This window comes from Pecten maximus, chromosome 3, assembly GCF_902652985.1.
Source record: "Pecten maximus chromosome 3, xPecMax1.1, whole genome shotgun sequence".
NCBI lineage: Eukaryota > Metazoa > Mollusca > Bivalvia > Pectinida > Pectinidae > Pecten > Pecten maximus.
The window spans coordinates 39,575,843-39,601,985 of NC_047017.1; the positions used below are offsets into that span (position 1 = coordinate 39,575,843).

At 34.0% G+C, this 26,143-nt stretch overlaps 1 protein-coding gene and 1 long non-coding RNA gene across 3 annotated transcripts in view; one reads left to right on the plus strand and one right to left on the minus strand.

Moving 5' to 3' along the window:
• LOC117324142 (arachidonate 8S-lipoxygenase-like) overlaps positions 1–11,087 on the plus strand; it is a 29,864-nt gene extending 18,777 nt beyond the window's left edge. For both annotated transcript variants that reach the window (XM_033879812.1, XM_033879813.1), the window contains 9 exons: positions 1,248–1,338; positions 1,479–1,596; positions 2,573–2,665; positions 2,822–2,882; positions 3,385–3,493; positions 4,724–4,833; positions 4,945–5,124; positions 5,807–5,967; positions 9,470–11,087. In XM_033879812.1, the coding sequence (XP_033735703.1) occupies positions 1,248–1,338; positions 1,479–1,596; positions 2,573–2,665; positions 2,822–2,882; positions 3,385–3,493; positions 4,724–4,833; positions 4,945–5,124; positions 5,807–5,967; positions 9,470–9,584 (1,038 nt within the window). In that variant the 3' untranslated portion in view covers positions 9,585–11,087. The remainder of the gene's footprint in view (positions 1–1,247; positions 1,339–1,478; positions 1,597–2,572; positions 2,666–2,821; positions 2,883–3,384; positions 3,494–4,723; positions 4,834–4,944; positions 5,125–5,806; positions 5,968–9,469) is intronic.
• An 11,655-nt stretch (positions 11,088–22,742) lies between these two features.
• Positions 22,743–24,794, minus strand: LOC117322867. Its single transcript, XR_004531602.1, has 3 exons — positions 24,653–24,794; positions 23,908–23,986; positions 22,743–22,777 (listed from the first exon to the last, which is right to left on the minus strand). It is a non-coding gene; the product is annotated as an uncharacterized LOC117322867 (long non-coding RNA).
• Between the last annotated feature and the right edge of the window lie 1,349 nt (positions 24,795–26,143).

Sequence of the window (26,143 nt, forward strand, 5' to 3'; positions counted from 1 at the left end):
TTTTGTCGCTCTTGTTGTCAGTCATAACGTCATAACGATACGACGTCAGAATACACTTCTGATTCCCGCACACATTTTTCTTCTCCTCTTCTTTGTCCTTTGAATGATTTATGTTGAATATGACATATATGTCTCATTAGTAAAACACGATATACCGATATTTTGTCATTCTAGTAAAACACGATATACCGATACTTAGTCATACTATTAAAACACGATATATTGATATTTTGTCATACTAGTAAAACACGATATACATTGTACTGATATTTTGTCATACTAGTAAAACACGATATACTGATATTTTGTCATACTATTAAAACACGATATACTGATAGTTTGTCATACTATTAAAACACGATATACTGATAGTTTGTCATACTAGTAAAACACGATATACATTGTACTGATATTTTGTCATACTAGTAAAACACGATATACTGATATTTTGTCATACTATTAAAACACGATATACTGATAGTTTGTCATACTAGTTAAACACGATATACTGATATTTTGTCATACTAGTAAAACACGATATATCGATATTTAGTCATACTATCAAAACACGATATATCGATATTTTGTCATACTAGTAAAACACGATTTACCGACATTTTGTCATACTAGTAAAACACGATATACCGACATTGCATACTAGTAAAACACGATATACCGACATTTTGTCATACTAGTAAAACACGATATACTGATATTTTTATATACTAGTCAAACGTGATATACCGTTACTTTTAACCATTCAATATACTCTGTATCACTTGTACATTGAAATGAGTTCGTTAAATCTCACCTGCGCATCAGTGGAGACTACCACCTCAGAAAAGAATATGTAAAACTTTGATCGCATTTGGTGGCTTGTGTATACGTAACTAGTGTCCGCCGCAACACAAAATTACAAAACTTCAAACCATTTGAACTTATATCAATAACGCACCACTAACGCACATGAAGATACCTCGAAAACACATTTGATCAGACAGATGATACCATTCAGTCTGCGACATGTAATCGTTACCTATTTACCTCTTCGAGAAGCAGTAAAACTGAATATATATATATATATATATAAGTTCTTTTTGCTATCATAGCAAATAGAATGTATACTCTACTTGTATCCTCACCACATGAACCAAATGTTGATGACAGTAAGAGGTCCATGTTTATCATGTCTACGTAACGTACATTACTCAGTTATCTTTTCATTGATGTACTTGTTTTTTTTTTAGATGTTCTTGCCCGGAGACCGAAGCTGGTTGATGGCAAAGCTGTGGTTCAACCACGCAGACAGTTCATTTCAGGAATCATTTTCACACCTAGGTAAGGCATTATGTATTGTTACCAATGAGTTTTTATTTTGACAATGATGCATAAACGATATCAGTTATTGTAATAAGTGTCATGTAATTAATCAATATCATAGATGAAAGTAATTTATGTAGTTTTATTTGTCTACGCAGGTGTTACTCATCTGTTAATGGAGAGTGTAGCTGTGGTTACACACCGGAACCTCATTCAGACCCATCCGATTTTTCAAGTACTGGCTCCACATTTCCATTACCTTCTGGCTATCAACACGTAATTGATTGCTTCGTTTTTTATAAATACAAACTTATGGATATAAAATGTATTTCATTCGTTATTTCATAAAATATTAGTATGAATGTAAATGTTGTTTAAAGAATTATCAAACAAGTGTTCAAAGTTACAAAAGACACAGGTTAAATTTTATCAGATGCATGAGGTGAAATCAATATTTCTTAAATAATTTACCACATTTTAATAGTATTTCAATCAATTCCAATCTTTCTGTAATTCATTCTAAATGACTGAGCATCAGACTGGGAGCTCCCAGAGTCATGTTGACAAAGTTCGATCGTTCATATTTTACTCTCGTTTGTTTTAGAATTAGAGGGCAAAGTATTACATTGATATATTTGCTATTTCACAGATATCTTTCATTGATTAAACATATTTTTATTCCACACATAAATGTTTTAGAGTAGTAATCTATATCATTGAATAAAAATAGAAGTTATTACGTATTGAAATTTTATTGAACAAATAATTATCAATTACTGACCTATGGTGAGTTCAATGACCTCGGTCAATATATGATTCTGCAAAGATGGTATTACACCATATTGACCGCATCAAATGGTCTTAATTGCGTATCGTGGTTATGAAACGTGTTAACAGAAGAGTGGAAATGCATTATATATATCTTGATAACAAGAAATTACATAGGGACATTGTGACATCACAATGATTATGATATATAAATGATATACTGACTCGTTGTTTATGAAAATAGGAAATAAGGGAAATCGGACCATATCTAATTACAGAGATTTAACATAATTATCAAGCATGCCTTTTAAATTAGAATTATTGGATGCAAATATACATTTTTCACATGAACTACAATTATCAAATACAGTTATATAAAATATTGCACATATGTTTACAATCATTGAATATTGCTTTTGACACAATAGTAATAGGCCTATAACACCTCGTTCGAATAATATGCTTGCATGGATTTCACTTTTAGTGAAGCAAGAGAATATCTGATCTCAAATAATGGATTAGTTGACCAGACGTTATCAATCGGCAGAAATGGAATGATGGAGATCATCAGAAGAAGGTAAATATTTCTGAAACAAAACAAACGAATCAAGTAGAATAAATTTAAGTTAGGAGTGCTTAACATCATCAGATTTGTTTAGATATTTTAATATGGTGCTTTTTTAAATATCATGTTACTAGAGCATGTATAGGACTTCAAGCTTTCTGACTTCAGATTGGCGGATTGGAGGATGGACACTGGCGGAATACTACCGGCAGATCTTGAAAACAGAGGGGTATGAGGGAATATATTATATATATCATGTTTTGATATACGGCGAGTGCATTATGGGGTTATATATCAACACAACATGTTAATTGCTAATGGGTTCTGGTTTTTTGAACACGCGGGCAACATCCATCTCTCAGGATTAAACTGAACTAGTTAATTACATTACAGTTGTAAAATGCGATAAAGATATACTAATACTTTATATTTATATTTGATATAGTTTATTAATTCAATCGTGATTTCAAAAGCATTAGAATTTCTCATGGAAAACCATCATAACTGATATATGCATTTCATTTCGAAAATATCACCTATACAGCTTAAATATGAAATGATAGATTGGTAGCAATATATTTTTGTGTAACTCATAGAAGATAAGCGTCGCCCTTAAACATCTACCATTAAAAATAACATTATAATTTACTTTATGGAAGCCTTTTCAATAATCCTGTTTATGTAATTACAATAGTAACTGACGTGATGTGACTTTGGCTGATATGTTTTAGGTAACAGGCGATGGTATCCTACCTAACTACTATTACCGTGATGACGCACTTCTTGTCTATGGGGCTATCAACGATTATGTCACGGCGTATGTCGGACTTCACTATAATGGTAAGTGAAGTGCAAATCAATAAATACCGTATCACTAGCAAAACAGATATTGAGAGAGACTTCCACATTACCGAATGACGTTTTTCACGGTAAACTATAACCTATATAGCACATGCATCAAGAGGTGGTATGATAACTGTACAGCGTACCTCTCGTACGAGTTGTAATGCATATCAATTTACTTTGGCAAAATTTGTGCATGGGAGTGTGTTTGATATACAATATATTTATATCACAAAAGACTATTTTGTATGTTCATATTTTGTACATAAGCTTAGAATAATACCGCCTCCTGAGTAAGATATAACCTAGTTATTATAAACAAACCATACAGTCTTTGCGTTTTGAGGTGAAACCTTGTAGGAAGGAGGTGTTAGCCACAGTAAGATAGAAATCGTTCTTTTAATTGCACACAAGACCTTTCAATGTGAATTGAGTAACATATGCATTATATGGGTATTTCTGGGTGGCGATAACACACTTGAATTCACCTAGACGGCCGCCGTAAGATTCACCCATAGGACTTGAAGAGGTATAGGGTCCCCTGCCCGACTTTATGGGTTTTCCCCGGGTACTCCGGTTTCCTCCCACAGTAATACCCCTCGAGCGCTTCAATCCGGGCCAATAAAAGTTTTTGATTTATATACATATTTATTTACAGTATATGGCAAAATATAAGTATGCATTTACATCTTGGTTTCGTCAGTGATGTTGGGGATACCATACAGCTGTTTAAGTCATAAAGGTCCCATCAATGATCAGAGGGACATCATACAGCTGTTTCACTATCTAGGTCTCGTCAGTGATGTTAGACCAATCGAAGTTTCGTAATTAAGTGATGTTAGGGACATCATACAACATTTTTACCCATTCAGGTCTCGTAAATGATGTTAGGGACATCATACAACTGTTTTACTCGTCTAGCTTGGTCTCGTTAGCGATGATGGGGACATCTTACAACTGTTTTAATCGTCTAGCTATGTCTCGTCAGCGATGTTAGACACATCTTACAACTGTTTTACTCGTCTAGCTAGGTCTCGTAAGTGATGTTAGGGACATCATACAGCTGTTTACTCGTCTAGGTCTCGTCAATGATGTTAGGACCAATGTAGTGGATTTATAGAAGAGAAGTCGGGAAAATGAAAACGGCTCTGAACAAATATGTCATGGGAGGTACACCGAAATCAAGAATCACTTTCTTATGATGTGAATATTGGCTAATTTATACAGATGATGGCAATAATGGCCTACCCCAAGTCATTGATGATCCACAAATACAGGCTTGGGTGTCGGCGATCATTTCTGAAAGGCAAATTGAAGGCGGTGGTTGCGGAATAAAGGTACGAGTTTCATCTCCGTCACAGTCTGATAACCAACCACATGCTTCTCTCTAATTTATTGGATATATTTTATATTTACAGTAATGAGATTAATAAATTGGTATCTTTCAGGGACTTCCGTTGAATAATAATCGCCAAATAGCTACAAATGAGCAGCTGATTCAAATCCTGACCTGTATCATATACATGTGTAGCGTGAGTCACGCGGTCACCAATTTCCCACAGTACGAGCAGTACGGCTTCCAGCCAGCCTATCCTATTGGCATGAGAGGGATGCCGCCTCAGGACCCGGTAAGTCTTATTATACATGCCGAGACGTCTGTGAGTCCGTATTTAGATTAACATCCATGGGGCGCCGTTTTAGTATTTATCTGCAAAATTTGATATCACTTAATTAATTAATGCTATTACTAAATCGAATTAAAGGATATCACATATTTTAGATAAATACTAAAACGTCACCCGATAAACATCACACTATCAATGTCTATATCTGGTTTTGGATGTCATTGGTCAAAGTTAAAGATCAAAAGTCACAGTTGACCTTTGAAATAAAAAAGGCCTGTGTATAAGATACCTCTTATTCACACCAGAACATCAAAGCTTGGAATTCTACACCCGATTACCTTTTGGTAGACAGCACTTGACTACTTATAAAAAGCATATGAACAATATATTTCTTTAACCGTATTATATTTATATTTTATTCCTATCCTTTTCCCGGATTGTTAATCATTGTGCAAAATAACATTACTATTTCTATCATCTCTATAAACAAGAATAAAACGCAATAAAACAGAATGTATCATAGGCTATATTTCTTTGCTTCAATTTTCATTCAATGTATAAGAGATGTTTAAGGTTTCCTTTAATTAAAATGAGATTTTATGAAACAAGTCCAAGAAGTTTTTATTAATTTTGTATCGCTTGGTGGACTGGTTGATTTAGCGTTATTTCTTTCCTTTGAACAAAGAACGCCGCGCTGAATAGCGGAGACATCATCAGAGCCATTCCATCCAAATTCACCTGCCTATTGGAAATGGCTTTGAAGAAGTTCCTGAGTACAAGGAACACCAACCTTCTGGGTCATTTCGACAATTTTACATTTCCTGGTGACAGACCCGTACAAAATCAGTGAGTATTTGATTCAGAACTGAAAAATGGTTTTGGTTTTGACGACATACACGAATGTATAAATGAAAAAAAGGATGTTTTATTGATATCATGCTATAAAATGTATGGGATTCAATATTATTGTCAGAGTGTATTTTTATTTCCTAGCAATCTGGAACAAGGGGTTCAGATTAAGATAAAAACTAGAGGAAGTACCCAAAGTCGGCAGTAGAACAGGGTAAAACATTCCGTAACACGGTAAAACAATCACTCGCACCGCATGAAACGTGCAGTTTGGATCAAGTGACCATGTGCTCTAATCTGTAATCGTCTGGATACGTCATATAGCTGACTAGTTCATTCATAAAAATGTGGTTGGGTGCTAAATAAAGCGTACTTCAATATATAGGTCACTTAGTTAAGCTTTGTACAATGTGGATAATTCGGAGTACATATGATTAGTTTATAGCTGGGCGTGTACTTTGTCGATTTCCATTGCAAAAATATGTACATACACTTTGTTGTTACATGTCTGGTGGCAGACCTCACACTCGAACTCTGTAATGTTCGTGATAACCGGTATACATATATACCAAGGCGAAGGTAATGTTTCGGAATATAACGTCAGAGTTCTTAAACATTGTTCACCTTTACGACTGTGTGTTATCAAAGAGTCTTTTATCAACTTTCAATTCCTGGGAAAGCTTGTCAAATATAACGTTCAATACACATGGTCAATGTATATGTATATACATACATAATTCAAATGTTCAATATAAACACATGTATACAAAATACACATGTTCAGTATATATACATAATACACATATTCAATATATATACAAAATACACATGTTCAACATATGTGCAAAAAACAAATGTTCCGTATTTACAAGAGTATGGTGTTTACCCTTTCATGGGTAATGTGGGTGAAATTATTGCATCAAATCGGATCGGTTTTCGGTTCAAATGATAAAATATAAAATGTTTCTAAATAGGTACGTTTATGAATGGAGTCAAAACAGAGCAACCTAAGTTAGAGTTATTTCCTCTTTGACCATCTTTGTGATTCATTTTTTACGTAACACCTATACAGACGTGGTGACTACAGACGTAACACCTATACAGACGTGGTGACTACAGACGTAACACCTATACAGACGTGGTGACTACAGACGTAACACCTATACAGACGTGGTGACTACAGACGTAACACCTATATATATATACAGACGTGGTGACTACAGACGTAACACCTATACAGACGTGGTGACTACAGACGTAACACCTATACAGACGTGGTGACTACAGACGTAACACCTATACCGACGAAGTGACTACAGACGTAACACCTATACAGACGTAGTGACTACAGACGTAACACCTATACAGACGTAGTGACTACAGACGTAACACCTACACAGACGAAGTGACTACAGACGTAACACCTATACAGACGTGGTGACTACAGACGTAACACCTATACAGACGTGGTGACTACAGACGTAACACCTATATATATATACAGACGTGGTGACTACAGACGTAACACCTATACAGACGTGGTGACTACAGACGTAACACCTATATATATATACAGACGTGGTGACTACAGACGTAACACCTATACAGACGTGGTGACTACAGACGTAACACCTATATATATATACAGACGTGGTGACTACAGACGTAACACCTATACAGACGTGGTGACTACAGACGTAACACCTATATATATACAGACGTGGTGACTACAGACGTAACACCTATATATATATACAGACGTGGTGACTACAGACGTAACACCTATATATATATACAGACGTGGTGACTACAGACGTAACACCTAAACAGACGTAGTGACTACAGACGTAACACCTATATATATATACAGACGTGGTGACTACAGACGTAACACCTATACAGACGTAGTGACTACAGACGTAACACCTATACAGACGTGGTGACTACAGACGTAACACCTATACAGACGTGGTGACTACAGACGTAACACCTATACAGACGTGGTGACTACAGACGTAACACCTAAACAGACGTGGTGACTACAGACGTAACACCTATACAGACGTGGTGACTACAGACGTAACACCTATACAGACGTGGTGACTACAGACGTAACACCTATACAGACGTAGTGACTACAGACGTAACACCTATACAGACGTGAGACGTGGTGACTACAGACGTAACACCTATACAGACGTGGTGACTACAGACGTAACACCTATATATATATACAGACGTGGTGACTACAGACGTAACACATATATATATATACAAACGTGGTGACTACAGACGTAACACCTATACAGACGTGGTGACTACAGACGTAACACCTATACAGACGTGGTGACTACAGACGTAACACCTATATATATATACAGACGTGGTGACTACAGACGCAACACCTATACAGACGTAGTGACTACAGACGTAACACCTATACAGACGTGGTGACTACAGACGTAACACCTATACAGACGTGGTGACTACAGACGTAACACCTATACAGACGTGGTGACTACAGACGTAACACCTAAACAGACGTGGTGACTACAGACGTAACACCTATACAGACGTGGTAACTACAGACGTAACACCTATACAGACGTGGTGACTACAGACGTAACACCTATACAGACGTAGTGACTACAGACGTAACACCTATACAGACGTGGTAACTACAGACGTAACACCTATATATATATACAGACGTGGTGACTACAGAAGTAACACCTATACAAACGTGGTGACTACAGACGTAACACCTATACAGACGTGGTGACTACAGACGTAACACCTATATATATATACAGACGTGGTGACTACAGACGTAACACCTATACAGACGTGGTGACTACAGACGTAACACCTATATATATATACAGACGTAGTGACTACAGACGTAACACCTATACAGACGTGGTGACTACAGACGTAACACCTATATATATATACAGACGTAGTGACTACAGACGTAACACCTATACAGACGTGGTGACTACAGACGTAACACCTATACCGACGTAGGGACTACAGACGTAACACCTATACAGACGTGGTAACTACAGACGTAACACCTATATATATATACAGACGTGGTGACTACAGACGTAACACCTATACAGACGTGGTGACTACAGACGTAACACCTATATATATATATACAGACGTGGTGACTACAGACGTAACACCTATATATATATACAGACGTCGTGACTACAGACGTAACACCTATACAGACGTGGTGACTACAGACAACGTATTGAAACATTATTAATATTTTCTGCTATCCTGTATAAGCTGACACCACCCTAATTCAAAACATTATTTGGTTTGATAATTACATATACGAGTTTGCATCAATGTTTGATTTCCCATTTTCTTAAATTTGACCCGCTGTGTTTATATATCGGTAGTTAATACTGGCTATCTAAAACGTTATGAGCATAATGTCGCAAATTGGCACTGCAAACCAAAAGTTAATATTGTATCGTTTCAGGTTCCAAGATAATTTGCGAATAGTTGCTGAAGAGATCAATAGACGGAACACACAGAGAGCACACCCTTACCCGTGGGCAAGTCCTGAAAAAATCCCAAATTCAATCAGCATTTAGACCGAACAACATCATGTCTTCTATCAATATTTATACCCATCTGGATCAACTTCATGACTTTTATCAGCATCTAGACCTAGCAACACGCCGAATTCCACCTCACCCCGATCAAGGACAAATAATTCAAATTTCTCCGGTAAGGCACAGTTGCATCGTATGTATTTCAGCTAGGTTGTTTACTCACCGACGAACTAGATGGTCAACAGCATATCAACTTACCTAAGACTATTGTCAAATGTGTATAATGTAAAAGACGATGGAAATAAAATTTACATGAGTGTTTGGAACAATGAAAATTGGTTTGTTACTTAGTAATCGCTAATATACAAGTCCCTCAACATACTATGTAGGTCGTAAAGATCAAAATTAAATAGTTATATTAGTGTATTCAAAAATTTCCTTCATTTAAATATCACTGAGAATTTTCAGAAAATTGAAATGCAGAAAAACCACTTGTATAAACATATTGAAAGAAAATTAGATTTTGAACTAGAAAATAATGTGATATAGCTACACAAATAATGGTCTATAAGAATCGAAGTTTTCTGATAGAGTAAACCTTTGTAAAAATGGGGTGTATAATTAGTGAAATTGGTTACTAATCGTAAGTGAATATATAAAAGAATGTGGTATTGCATGTAATTATGTGTTTTTTATCATTTTAATTTTTTCTGTTATCTCTCATCTTTATGCAGAGTTGAAGTATACACATTTATTGATTGACATGAATATCATATATTTTTAGATGTAAATAATACTTGACTTGTGGTATCCCTGTCGCTTATCCTTAAGACAGAGGGCATGGAGTAGGTCTCTATTTTCCCTTAAAGCTAGCCATTGTTGACTTAACTTCGAAGCTGACCTATTTTAAAAGGGTTCTGTTATTTTCCAAACCATGCAGACAATGAGCTTTGTGCGGTTAAGACTTGAAGAAATACGAGTCGAGTTTTTATCGTAATTGTTGTTTCGTTTTATGAAAAAAAGACAGATACAAGAAAACCTGGTTTAAGATACAACAACCCGAAAAATATTAAGTAGTTAATGTTTTACTGCAGTGTCTATGAAGTGAACATTTCTTTAACATTTTATATTTTATATTTTAAATCATTATTAAATGTGAATATATTATTTTTTTGGGAATGTCTCCAAAATATTATTTATAAAATAAATTAAGGGTTTATATACTACATCTATTTGGTTAAAAAAGTTTTATGATTCTACTGATAACCATGCTGTAATTTTACATTATACTGTTAACCATGCTATTATTTAACATAATACTGATAACCATGCTGTAATTTTACATATTGATAACCTGCTGTAATATTACACTATATTGTTAATAATGCTGTATTTTTTACAATATACTGTTAGCCATGCTTTAATTTAACATTCTACTGAGAACCATGCTGTAATATTACATTATACAGAGAACCATGATGTAATATTACATTATACAGAGAACCATGCTGTAATATTACATTATACAGAGAACCATGATGTAATATTACATTATACACAGAACCATGCTGTAATGTTATATTATACTGAAAACCATGATGTAATGTTACATTATACAGAGAACCATGCTGTAATATTACATTATACAGAAAACCATGCTGTAATATTACATTATACAGAGAACCATGCTGTAATATTACATTATACAGAAAACCATGATGTAATGTTACATTATACAGAGAACCATGCTGTAATATTACATTATACTGAGAACCGTGCTGTAATATTACATTATACAGAAAACCATGATGTAATGTTACATTATACAGAGAACCATGCTGTAATATTAAATTATACAGAAAACCATGCTGTAATATTACATTATACAGAGAACCATGCTGTAATATTACATTATACTGAGAACCGTGCTGTAATATTACATTATACAGAAAACCATGATGTAATGTTACATTATACAGAGAACCATGCTGTAATATTACATTATACTGAGAACCGTGCTGTAATATTACATTATACAGAAAACCATGATGTAATGTTACATTATACAGAGAACCATGCTGTAATATTAAATTATACAGAAAACCATGCTGTAATATTACATTATACAGAGAACCATGCTGTAATATTACATTATACTGAGAACCGTGCTGTAATATTACATTATACAGAGAACCATGTTGTAATTAACATTATACAGAGAACCATGCTGTAATATTACATTATACAGAGAACCATGTTGTAATTTACATTATACACAGAACCATGCTGTAATATTACATTATACAGAGAACCATGTTGTAATTTACATTATACAGAGAACCATGCTGTAATATTACATTATACAGAGAACCATGTTGTAATTTACATTATACAGAGAACCATGCTGTAATATTACATTATACAGAGAACCATGTTGTAATTTACATTATACAGAGAACCATGCTGTAATATTACATTATACAGAGAACCGTGCTGTAATATTACATTATACAGAGAACCATGTTGTAATTTACATTATACAGAGAACCATGCTGTAATATTACATTATACAGAGAACCATGATGTAATATTACATTATACAGAGAACCATGCTGTAATATTACAATATACAGAGAACCATGATGTAATATTACATTATACACAGAACCATGCTGTAATGTTATATTATACTGAAAACCATGATGTAATGTTGCATTATACAGAGAACCATGCTGTAATATTACATTATACAGAAAACCATGCTGTAATATTACATTATACAGAGAACCATGCTGTAATATTACATTATACTGAGAACCGTGCTGTAATATTACATTATACAGAAAACCATGCTGTAATGTTACATTATACAGAGAACCATGCTGTAATATTACATTATACAGAGAACCATGCTGTAATATTACATTATACTGAGAACCGTGCTGTAATATTACATTATACAGAAAACCATGCTGTAATATTACATTATACTGAGAACCGTGCTGTAATATTACATTATACAGAGAACCATGTTGTAATTTACATTATACAGAGAACCATGCTGTAATATTACATTATACAGAGAACCATGTTGTAATTTACATTATACAGAGAACCATGCTGTAATATTACATTATACAGAGAACCATGTTGTAATTTACATTATACAGAGAACCATGCTGTAATATTACATTATACAGAGAACCATGTTGTAATTTACATTATACAGAGAACCATGCTGTAATATTACATTATACAGAGAACCATGTTGTAATTTACATTATACAGAGAACCATGCTGTAATATTACATTATACAGAGAACCGTGCTGTAATATTACATTATACAGAGAACCATGTTGTAATTTACATTATACAGAGAACCATGCTGTAATATTACATTATACAGAGAACCATGTTGTAATATTACATTATACAGAAAACCATGATGTAATGTTATATTATACTGTTAACCATACTGTAATTTTACAATATGCTGATCACTATGCTGTTATTTTACAAGAAACATGTCTGGGTCAAAAGCTGTTCAAACAGAGAATATTTTAAGGGTTTGGGTTAAAGAAAAAAGTCTTTAAAAAGAGGTTTAAAAGTAAATGCTGTAGACAGTTTTCTCAAAAGTCGTCAAGATTCCTGAAAATAACATGAACATCCAGGAATGCACAATTACGTTGATAAAATGTCTTCCTATTTTACAAAATATTCCAGCATTTATCAAAATAGTAGCTGAGATAACCATGTTTGTATACGTACTTCATTCATGAATGAGTGCACCAGTACTAGTATGCCTTTCCGAATCAATAAGCAGAGAATTTGTGAAATACTGTATTCTTCCGATGAGTAAAGTTGATTTGCTATTTCATACACTGATATAATCACAGTTAACCATTCCAACCTGGCCATGCATTATATATACCTTAATATTTAAACGGCCAGTCCATTGTCAATGTCAGCTAATTTTCGACCGGCAATTTGACCTAGAATATTAAAATGTTACTTCGGATACTTGTCTGTAATCAAAATTTTAGATATACTAGCTACGTCGAATGAACATGTACGTATGGAAACTATAAGGTTTACGTTGCAAACATATGGTTTATTGATATACTTGATTCTTGAGGTAAAATGTTTCACATATAAAGTTGTAAAAAATGGTATCAAATATGCAAAGTATTTTTGAGGTGTGTGTTTTCCTGGTATCATTTATATTTCCTTTGTTTTTATTTGCATGCTGCTATTTTTTAATGGTCGTTGACGTCTTAATCATGCTTATTGATTTTGAAAACTGTAGTGCTGTGTGCGTGGTAATGTTTATATTACATTTTCTTATCGTGTAGGGTTATTAAAAGTGACTAAAACATAACGACAAGAAAACATCGAATTTTGGAAAAACTCTAGTTCTTGCTGACAAACTTAATAATGTACAAGGAACGTAAAAATATACAACGAAAGTTTAGATATGATTAATCAATATTGTCGTCTCATTATCATTTAGCAAAGACAAGAAATATATAGTGAGTGCTTCGGTACGTGCGTCCGTCAGTCCGTAGAGAACATTTTTTTACAAGAATATTAACGAGCCATAATTATATATAATCTGCATTAGATTTCAGCGGTCATCAGTCAATGTTCTTGGGTCAAACCCTTAATTGTAATGCCACGTTATTGACCTGTTTGTTGTCATCAATCAAGGATAAAGAGTCAAAGGTCACGCACAATAAAACATACAATGTTTTTATAGTAAAAGTTTATATGTAGTTAGTTGGAGGAGAATTGATTTTGATATCAAAGTTATTTGAATCATATTTTATTTATGTAAAATAATGTTTTTTATAACTATTCCAAGCTTTATGGATACATATGTATATACATTTCTGTCAGTGGCTTTCTTGTGATATCGCCAATAAACAATGTAACTTAAAGTTTGTTGATATTTTATTATGGAGGTTGGTAGCAATGATATGAAAAATGGTCGCAATTTTAGCTCATCTGGTCCGAAGGGTCAAATATGAGCTTATGTCATACCGTGTTTGTCGTCATTGTTTATCGTCCATCCATCTGTCCGTCAATTTATTCAAACGACTTCTTATTCTGAACTACTGATTGGAATTTCACTTAATTTGACTGGAAGCATCCTAAGTTAGAATTGATTCAAAATTGTAAAAACTGTTGCCCCAACGTCAGACGGCTGAGAGGCAATTTGAAGTTGTCATTCAAAATTACCCTTTTGGGGCCTCACCCCTCTGTCCCCACAGGCCTCACAAGCCTCATTTATATAAATTTATGATTGCTGTCCCCTAATGATGTTTCCAACCAAATTCGGATGTAATCCACCCAAGGGTTAAAATGGAGTAGGGTTTTAAAGCAATAATTCACCAAATTTCCCCCTTTGGGGACTGCCACTTGGGCCTCTTGGGTCATATCAGCATTATTTATGTATAATATAATTGCCCTCCCCCAATGATGGTTCACAACAAATCTGGATGTTATCCACCCAAGGGTTAAGGAGGAGTAGGATTTTAAATCAAAATTCAGTAAAGTACCCCCTTTTTGGCCCGCCTCTCAGGCCTTAGGGGTCAAACCAGTCTCATTTATATAAAATATGATCGACCTCCCCTAATGATGTTTCACACTAAATTTGTATAAAATTCACTTAAGGATTATAGAGGAGAAGTTCCCCTTTTGGGGCCCCTCCCCCTCGGGCCCAGGGGGTCAGACTAGCCTCATTTATATATCAAAGGGCCAAAGCCCCTGAGAAACGTCAGGGTTTGAGGTCATATAATAAGAAATTTAAAATTGGATTTTATAGTCAGACAGTTAGATTTGTATCAGATGAAATGTCTTAATCTGGTTATTCCTGTTCCAACATATTCAGGAAAACATGTATAACATATTTATCTGCTGACAACTTTCCAACAGCTAAGTATAGTTCTTTCCCTATTCCTTTAATGCTTGTGGAAGATTATTGATATACTCCTGAATCAGTAAAGCTGCTTGTAAACTTTGAAAAAAATCAACTGAACGACAAATCGGTCTATCAACAGAACATATTGTACAACCAAAGATGAAATCAAAGATGTACACAGACTAAGTTTTTTTAAATTTTGGTTTGTACTATAAGATGTTAATTAGGCCTAGCAAACATCTATTTTATGACCCCTAGTAACATATTTTAACTCGATGGAAAATTGCGGTCGCGTTGTCCGAGTACTACAGTAGATTCTTTTCAAATAAACAAATAATAAACTTATTTAATAAAATCCTAATGAAAAACGGCAAGGTAGTTTATTACAACTTGCCTTCAATTCCTGATGATATTTCTTGCGTATTCTAGCGACATACAAATGAATATGAAACTGAGAACGGTTATAAAGGAGTAGGATTTTATAACAAAAATTCACCAAAGTTCCCCATTTAAGGCCCCACCTCTCATGCCCCAGGGGTCACACAAGCCTCATTTATATAAAATATGACCGCCCTTCCCTAAGAATGTTTCACGTCATATTTGGTTCAAATCCACCAAAGGGTTAAGGAGTAGTAGGATTTTATAGCAAAACTTCACCAAAATTCCCCTTTTCAACATAACATTAGAAAGTCAACAGATACCGTCCTTACATATTACATAAGAAAGCCAACAGATACTCGTCCTTACTTACATATTACATTAGAAGCCAACAGATACTCGTCCTTACTTACATATTACATAAGAAAGCCAACAGATACTCGTCCTTACTTACATATTACATTAGAAGCCAACAGATACTCGTCCTTACTTACATATTACATTAGAAAGTCAACAGATACTCGTCCTTACTTACATATTACATTAGAAAGTCAACAGATACTCGTCCTTACTAACATTCGGACTAAATATTCAGTCTTACGTCATGCAGCTACACGATTAATTGAATCGTGTATTATATTACAGCATATAGAGATCTCCCTAAATCAGCAGATACATGAGTGTCTTGAGAGTTTTAATTGTATCACGACATAGAATGTATAGAGATCCCCTTAATCAGCATGCATGGTAGTGTCTGCAGAGCTTTTGATTGTATCGTGACAAAAAACACTTGTCAAACATGAAAGCTCTGTCTCAAAGGGTTAATTTAATGAAGGTCAAAGATCTCGGTATAGCCAGCAGGTCCGCAAATGTAGCAGCAATGGGAAGGTCTTTTTATAAGGAACACGTATGTGAAATACCTAAGCTGTATTTTATAACAAGATGCCCAATAGGCATGTATCACTCACCTGTTATTCATCGTATCAATGATTCAATGCCTTCCAGTTAATCAAAAGATGTTTTAGCAAAGTTGACTCCTGTAACATTGAGTATGGTATTTTTTTAATTTGCAAACATTGTCGGAGTCGATTGCAGAAACCTTCCTAGCTGTTAATGGATGAAGCTGCCACTGGAGTGATATCAATAGCTCTTCTGGGCTTCATCCAGGCGGGGTAAAAATGAGTTTTCATTTCTAACGAGATTTTTTGAAAATTAAATCATGCTGATGACATTTCATTATTTGACAAGGTACATCAGTCTTTTGTCATTATTCATTTGTAAGTAATCACGACTCAGAGAAGCTTGAAGGGATATTGGCAAAGAGCCAAAACATTTCTTTTTAATAATTATATATACATGTATATAACATTAGCAAAATATTTCGAATAAGAACAAAAAACTAGAATTATTTTATTTCATTTATTTGAATGAAATTTGTGATGCACTCCATCTACATATGACCATGCCTAACAAACAGTATCCATGTATTTCTCAAGCTTTTGCATTTTGACATGGCTTTCATACAACACTTCCAGCTTATCAACCAGACTAACCATAAATTACCCCTAGCTAAAAATCTTGATCTACCTCCAAATTCCATCTGAAGGAGAGTTTAGACTGAAGTATGGGAAACTATGACCTTTAAACATTCATACACATTTGAACACACTTCAATAAAACATGATAGTAGGCTCCCTTACTTTATATTAATGATTACCTATTACTGAAGTAACAGAAAATGTGATGTGAATTGAATGATAATCAAAATGAAAGTATATATATGATACATTGTCCTATGTTGAATGACATTCTTAACTTTAATAAAAGAAAAATATATGCACATCTAAGTTAATGTACAAAGTGTACTTTCTACCGGTGAGGAAAATGCTTTGACAAAATGTACAAGATCGGGACTTTTTCTCAATCTGATCAATGGCAGAACTAATTCATATACCATGAATCTGGTTTAAATTAATTCCATTAAACAACAAACACAAAGAGTTACAAGCCATGCTTGATTTATATCCACTTAACAACAGTTATCTGGAAAATGAAGTGTTCATAGAACACAATCAATCCATAGTTTAAATCTCTGAAATATATTGAAATATATTAAATGATTCATCAGAGACGGATCATGGACGTAACCAAACAGCCACAGCTGAAGAAAAGGAAACAAGCTTCGAAAATAAAATGTACAATATCAAGGGTAAAACTGTCTGCTGCCGGCAGGTATTTACAACTGTACAAAATAAATATCAATTTACATTAGTTACAGGAATAAAATAAGCTACAATTTTTTTGATAAAAAAATTCAGATGGATTCAAATTAAAAATCTTAAGATTAAAGAGTTTTCTTTTAAGAATGTACACACCATAAATAGCACAGACATATGACATTTTCATAAATAACTGAATACTACACAATGTCATATTCTTACTATGTACACTGTATCAACACTACAAACACTTAGAATAACACACTGTTCACAAATTAACTAAAGAACAACAAAATCAATTCCAGGAATTTTTTCTCCAGAATCAACCTCAGTGTTGCTGTCTGAGAATATTGCAGGTCTATAGGGTGGTGGTGATTTTTTTTCAATGGCTACAACTTTCAGGCTATTAGAAATGTTTAAAATTTCATATAGCCCATTATGTATTTTTAATATCATGGTAAATTAACCATGACAATCATTTTCTGAGTACCGGTGATCAATTTCATGCTCCCAGGTGAAAAAATTGATTTGTAACATAATTGATGCCCTGCAAACATTACCTCAGGATTTCAATGTCTCGCAAACATTATCTCAGGTTTTTAATGTCTCAAAAACATTATACCTAGGTTTTCAATATCTCGAAAACATTACCCCATGTATTCAATGTCTCGTAAATATCACCCCATGTATTCAAAGTCTCGTGAATATTACACCAGGTATTCAATGTTTCGTGAATAGTACGCCAGGTATTCAACATCTCGTGAATATTACACCAGGTATTTGATATCTCGTGAATAGTACGCCAGGTATTTGATATCTCGTGAATATTACACCAGGTATTTGATATCTCGTGAATAGTACGCCAGGTATTCGATATCTCGTTAATATTACACCGGGTATTCGATATCTCGTGAATAGTACGCCAGGTATTCAAAGTCTCGTGAATATTACACCAGGTATTCGATATCTCGTGAATATTACACCAGGTATTAGATATCTCGTGAATAGTACGCCGGGTATTTGATATCTCGTGAATATTACACCAGGTATTCGATATCTCGTGAATATTACACCAGTTATTAGATATCTCGTGAATAGTACGCCAGGTATTTGATATCTCGTGAATATTACACCAGGTATTCAAAGTCTCGTGAATATTACACCAGGTATTCTATGTCAATAAAGCACAAAACAAACTTGAAATTAATTCTTATTAAGTAGGTCAAAGTTCATGGTCAAGGGCACCAGATCCACAACAGATCAAGTACTAACGGAAAGGTCTTGTGACAAAGAATTAACACTCCAGCATTTTTGATATAAAAAAAAAAAAAAAAAAAATTGTTTGCATAAAGAACTCATTAAGTGGTTTAAAACAAGCTAAAGGAGCCCAAATCCAGAGCATCTCAAATACAAGGCAATGCTGATTGTGTTTTGAAAATAGGGACATTTAAGATATCACTTTGATATTTCTTTTAACACACTTACAGTATCAAAGGCAGGTGTAATATTTACTAGAAGGTATTAACCAAAACTTATTTCTTTTACCACATGGCCTTGTTTCAAGCAACCTACACATCTCCCATCAATGGCATCAAAGCAAGAACATAACTCCAGCATCAATTACCATGCATTATCCACAAAACTTTTTTTTTGTATTGGAAAGCATGTACTGCATGTGTTTAAATTTTTCCAGCACAATAAACTATATTTCATTGCTATTCCATATGCTATTTGCCTGCTTGTTGTACACATGATCAGAGTACAGACAAAATGACAAATTGATCACTATACACACTGATTCATTTCTCTGATCATCATCACAAACCAGCATAGTGGGTAACAATACATGTCCCCTACCAGCCCTCACTAAAAATAGTACAGGGACCTTGACCCAAAACCCCCAAACTCTTAGTTTGTCCTGGATGTTAAGGTCCTTTATAACCATCATAGAATGAAGAAGTCACTATAGTGTGACAAACTTCGACATTACATACGTACAAGACGTACAGAGGAAACATAAGACCCCTCAGTTTCACCAGCAGGGGACTAATTAATAGTATGACTGGCTGTGATAGATGTAAAAATTCTATTCAATTACTATTATTCTTATAAAATCCAATTTTATATTGCTGTAGAGTGACTATTGCACTTACTGAAAAATCCTTTGCCTTGTAGAAGGTTGAAGTTTACATATACTTTTTATAATCTATCAAATTTTTACAAGTGAATTCAAAATTTCAAAATAATGTTGTATTAACATACAAATCAAAAACACCATTAAAAGTGGTATGTTAAGGAGAGGTTTGCCCGCTGACACTACACAACACGGTCAAGACTTATCTATGATTTTCTCTTCACCTCCAAATAAGTCGAAAACTTGTTATCACAATCGGGTGATGAGGAATACACACATGAGTAAAGCATTGAGGGAGCATACGACAGTAGGAGCTACACAATGATTGCTTTGTATTAGGTAAAAGAAAAACTTTTTAAATGAACGTTGCAATGTGTAATGATCTGATCAAAAGAATGAACTGATGATGACAATGATTAACCTTTCCAGAGATTCTGACTTCTTCATTTAACCGTTCTTATTATGCACAATGTGACATATTAACCATATATGCTTACTTTTAACAAAATGCTAACAAACTTTCTTGGTTAATATTAACATTGAAGCACTTTCTGCTGTGTTATAAACCCCTTTTACTAACAGGACTTTCAACAGTGGAAATAAATTAACTTGGAAAATGAAATTTATGTATTTAAAATTCATTAACAAAGTCAAATAATCTAGAGATTCTCAAGTTCTGAAACACTCTTGAAGAATTATAACTCTTTTACATTATAATAATGATGAGTTACAAATATTTATCCAACGGATACCATGATACTTCTAGTTGATAATAATTTTGTTGAAAGATTTCCACTATGTGGATGATTGTTTGAAGTCAATAGCTAACCAAATTAATTTTAATTGAGTGATATTTCATTGAATTTGAAAATAAGTGAATTACTTTAAGTGAAATCTCGGAAATTGTATTTCATCTTTAAAGTACAAATGTTACATTTCATCTTTAAAGTAGAAATGTGAGCAGTATAATGAATCATTACTCTCGGAGACAATCTGAAGTACCATGCATAACAAGTCTGAGAAACAAGTATAGGAATGTGAGTAACTCAGTCGTGTTGAATGGTATACATGATACCTGCTATATGCCAGTTGACTTGGTCTATCTCAGATATTGTGCATAACGTATCTGGGTCACCTGAGATATGGTAAGGAATTCGATATCAACCATTAACATGGGATTTTTATCCTGTGCATCTAAATGTATTAGACTAACAATGTTAATCATTCTTGTTACAGCAAGCATTTTTGGGCAATTGTAACTTTGCACTGCAATTTCACTTTGAAAGCAGAACACACCTTTCTCTTTTATTTGTAAGTTGTTTATCTCCTTAGTCATTCACTGAATTGGACCACACTCCATGGACTCAGTAAAGGAAATCTCCCAGTTTGGACCTCATCAATTCCCAGCTATTTATCCAGCAGTACTCATCATGTTAAGAGCCTGCACACTGTGGAGATTTTTAGCCACTTGACTCACTATCCAGTTCCTGTTGAAACCATGAGCTATCAGGTTACACCTATCCAACCATTATCTGTTAAGAAGCTCATGATCTTGCGTCGATGGGTTTTGTCAAGCCCACTTAGATAGCGGATTTTTATTTTTAGTAGCCCCTGTCGTCGCTGTAAATAGTCCTGTAATAATAGATGTTAAAACAATAACTATAAATACTAGGTGTGTAGACCATGTTATAACAATACCTATAAACTCTAGGTGTGTAGATCATTTTATAACAATACCTTTCAATCCTAGGTGTGTATATGTAGATCATGTTATAACAATACCTATAAACTCTAGGTGTGTAGATCATGTTATAACAATACCTATCAATCCTAGAGGTGTGTAGATCATGTTATAACAATACCTATAAATCCTAGGTGTGTAGATCATGTTATAACAATACTTATAAATCCTAGGTGTGTAGATCATGTTATAATAATACCTATAAATCCTAGAGGTGTGTAGATCATGTTATAACAATACCTATCAATCCTAGAGGTGTGTAGATCATGTTATAACAATACCTATAAACTCTAGGTGTGTAGATCATGTTATAACAATACCTATAAACTCTAGGTGTGTAGATCATGTTATAACAATACCTATAAACTCTAGGTGTGTAGATCATGTTATAAAAATACCTATAAACTCTAGGTGTGTAGATCATGTTATAACAATACCTATAAACTCTAGGTGTGTAGATCATGTTATAACAATACTTATAAATCCTAGGTGTGTAGATCATGTTATAACAATACCTATAAACTCTAGGTGTGTAGATCATGTTATAACAATACCTATAAACACTAGGTGTGTAGACCATGTTATAATAATACCTATAAACTCTAGAGGTGTGTAGATCATGTTATAACAATACCTATAAACTCTAGGTGTGTAGATCATGTTATAAGATACCTATAAATCCTAGGTGTGTAGATCATGTTATAAGAATACCTATAAATCCTAGGTGTGTAGATCATGTTATAACAATACCTATCAACTCTAGAGGTGTGTAGATCATGTTATAACAATACCTATACAACTTACTTTAGGTATTTGTTGTAACTCAGCTCTGTTCTTTTCTGCCAAAACAAATTAATAAAATTGAATATAATTATTTACTGTACATCATCCAAACAAATCAGGATATATTGATGTAAATGTGTAAACTTTATTTATTTTACAACAATTGCGAAACAAGTTATATCAACTTATATTAATCGCGCTTGTTTGCGAGGGGGTTTTAATGTGGGAGGAAAGTAGAGTACCCAGATAAAACCCACGTGGTTGGGCAGGTGACCCCATACCTTTTCATGTCCGATCGGGGAATTGAACCCAGCCGCCTAGGTTAAAGGCAATTGTGTTACCACCGTGCCACCTGACCACAGTCATATATTTGTGTGTGTATACTCTTTACAAAATTGTGGTATGCACAGCAGCAATATGATTATACACATTTCATGACAAGTCTGATTTGATTAATTTTAATCAACGTCCAATCAAATTAAATATTCAATTGAAAAAACAAACTATTTTATGTATAGAAAAGAAATCAACAATATACAAGAAGGGAAATCGGTTGCAAATACCAAATTCAATATCAGTTATAATGGAAAAGGCCTTCCAATGTAGTCAATGGATTACATCGTTTGATGACTATAAAATGAATTAATTCTCATCTGCTGTCAAAATTTAAAAAAAAAAATTTTTTTTTTACATTTCTACTAGTATTCACTTGTTAATATAAAACGTGTAAACAAGTGACATCTTTATTACATATTCTAGGTTGGATAATGAAATTGTTTGATCTAAAATACAGGATATTACCAATCTACCGATGATCAATTGTGAAAACTTACAACTGATTATCAGACCAGTTGTAGTTAAATGATTAGTGAATCAATTTTATTTGAGCATCGTCTTATAACTATCAATATCAGTGACAGACTTCAACTATTAAGTACAATTATTTTCAGTATCATTGGATATGTATACAGTATATATATGACTTATAACAACAGAAGACATGCTTTCTTGTAAATTATTTAAAAAGGAAAATATGAGTTTGTCAACTAACGTTTTCAAAATTTGTCTATAGGCTATCAATCGAATTAAAAATATATTAACAGCACATCACGTGATAAAATAACATTTTCTGTGCTACATTTGATAAGGTAGTGATAACATAAAAATCTGCCTGATGTCAACTTACCAAGCTGCTGTAAGAAGGTTTCCCCACCTGGAGATTCTTGAAAGAACTGATTGGTTTTATGAACATGCTTCTTATATCTCTGTAAAATAATGTTCAGTTTGAACATAATGAACCACAATATTAATGTTTAGTCTTATAAACGTATAAACATCATACACTAAAAACTACCTACAAGTACTAAGGTACATACATGTGGAAGTAATTACAGTATGCAAGGACTCTATTACATTCCTATGGGGAGTTCAAAAAATGTTTAAGTGTTTTAAAATTATATGTTCATGAGACAATTTTATCAGAGGAATATAAATGCAGTACATGGCTTTGTATAGGTTTGTTATCAGCAGAATGATTAACTAATGGATTCTGATAAAGTGTATGTTGTAGCAATTTTAACTTTATCGTTTCTATAGTTATGTAGTTATTTATCACTTTTATAGTCATGTAGTTATTTATCGTTTTTATGGACATTTTTACAGCAACTGCCAACACAAGAGATTTGAAAAACAGGCTTTGTTTGATCAACATCAAAATCAATGTATCGTTGTAAAGAAATATGTTTGCTGTCAATCAAAAAAAAAAGCTAACTGTCTGTGCTTTTAGTTTTACTTTTTGGTTTGCGGGTAAAATCATTTAGATTGAACTAAATAATGAAATGGTCTGTTGATATCACACTGATAAATGATGGTTAAGTGCATGCAGTCCAAATTGACTGTGATGTGATTAAGCTGACATAGTTGCTTCTTACCTTTGATATTCTATGTCTATACTTCTGGAAATGTTCTCTGGAAATATGAATCAGATATGGTGAAGGTGGAACTTCTGTTCTTTCATAAAAATCTTGACCCCAAGTTTTTGTGAAAAAGTCATATTCACGCTTTGAACGCAGTGGGTCATTTAGTGCTGCTCGAAGGTTTACACATGACTTGTATATTGTCCATTTATGTTGATATTGGACAACACTTGGCTCTTATTTTTTGTTATGATCAGACACATATGATGCCATTACTCCAGCACTGTTCTTTTGGCCTGAAGACACATAAAATGACATATTCAAAACAAAACGTACCAAACTTAAAGCCAGGTGAACACTGCTAATTGTAAAGTCTGTAATAATCTGGTGCTTTACAAATGCATACTAATATAACAGCATTACATGTTAGAGAGAATGCATTTTTGATGACTAAACTAAAGAGTATTGCCCAACTTCAAAAAGCTAAAGCTTCAGTTACAAATGTATGTACAATGTATAGTCCTACTGTAGCAGACAAAATCTTTAAACTACTTTGCTCGTACTTGAACATTTGAATACGCACACTCTTCACGTGGATTTTCATTAAGTTGTCAAGCATGTGCTAATTGATATATTAGTTACGTACCTATACCATGTTGTTGATACGAATGAACATGGTCCCGAGCTATATGGTTTTCATAGTCCATGTCACTAACCCCCTCTAACGGCAAGGAGGGACACACATTATTCAACCATAGCTGCACACAAAAGAGCCACACTCTTTTGAACAATGGAAATCTCTTAAATGTCTTGTGAAATCATCAGCTGACTTGAATGGAAGCTGACACAGTGAACATTTTCTTCGAAGCCTTGCCCCCTGGCCCTCGCCGGTAATGTTGGCATTTGAGATGGCATAATTCATAGTTGTCATAGCGGCTTCAAATAATATCACATCGCCACTTCTCTTGTTAGTTCAAATCTCTGAATTTGTGTAAGGGGCATGCATTGATAATTAGTGTGATAATTAAGTATTAATAATATTAATGCAATATCATATCCACTTCAAACAAACGCACCAAAACAACATACAACTACAAACTGCTTGACCACACACTGCAACAAGTCGACGCCAGCAAATATCTAGGACTCACATTACAGAAAAATCTAAAATGGGACACACACATCAACAACATCACTGCAAACGCCAACAGATCGCTAAGCTTCCTAAAACGCAACCTGAAAATAAACTCACAACATATAAAAGAACACGCATACAAAGCCCTAGTGAGACCCAAACTGGAATACTGCTCTTCCATATGGGACCCGCACAACACAAACCAAATCAACCAGATAGAAAAAATACAACGCAGAGCAGCACGATACGTACAAAACAGATACCACAACACAAGTTCAGTACAAGACACGATGGACAAACTCAACTGGCCCACACTTCAAACACGCAGACTCAAGACCAGACTTATACTACTATACAAATTCATTCACCAT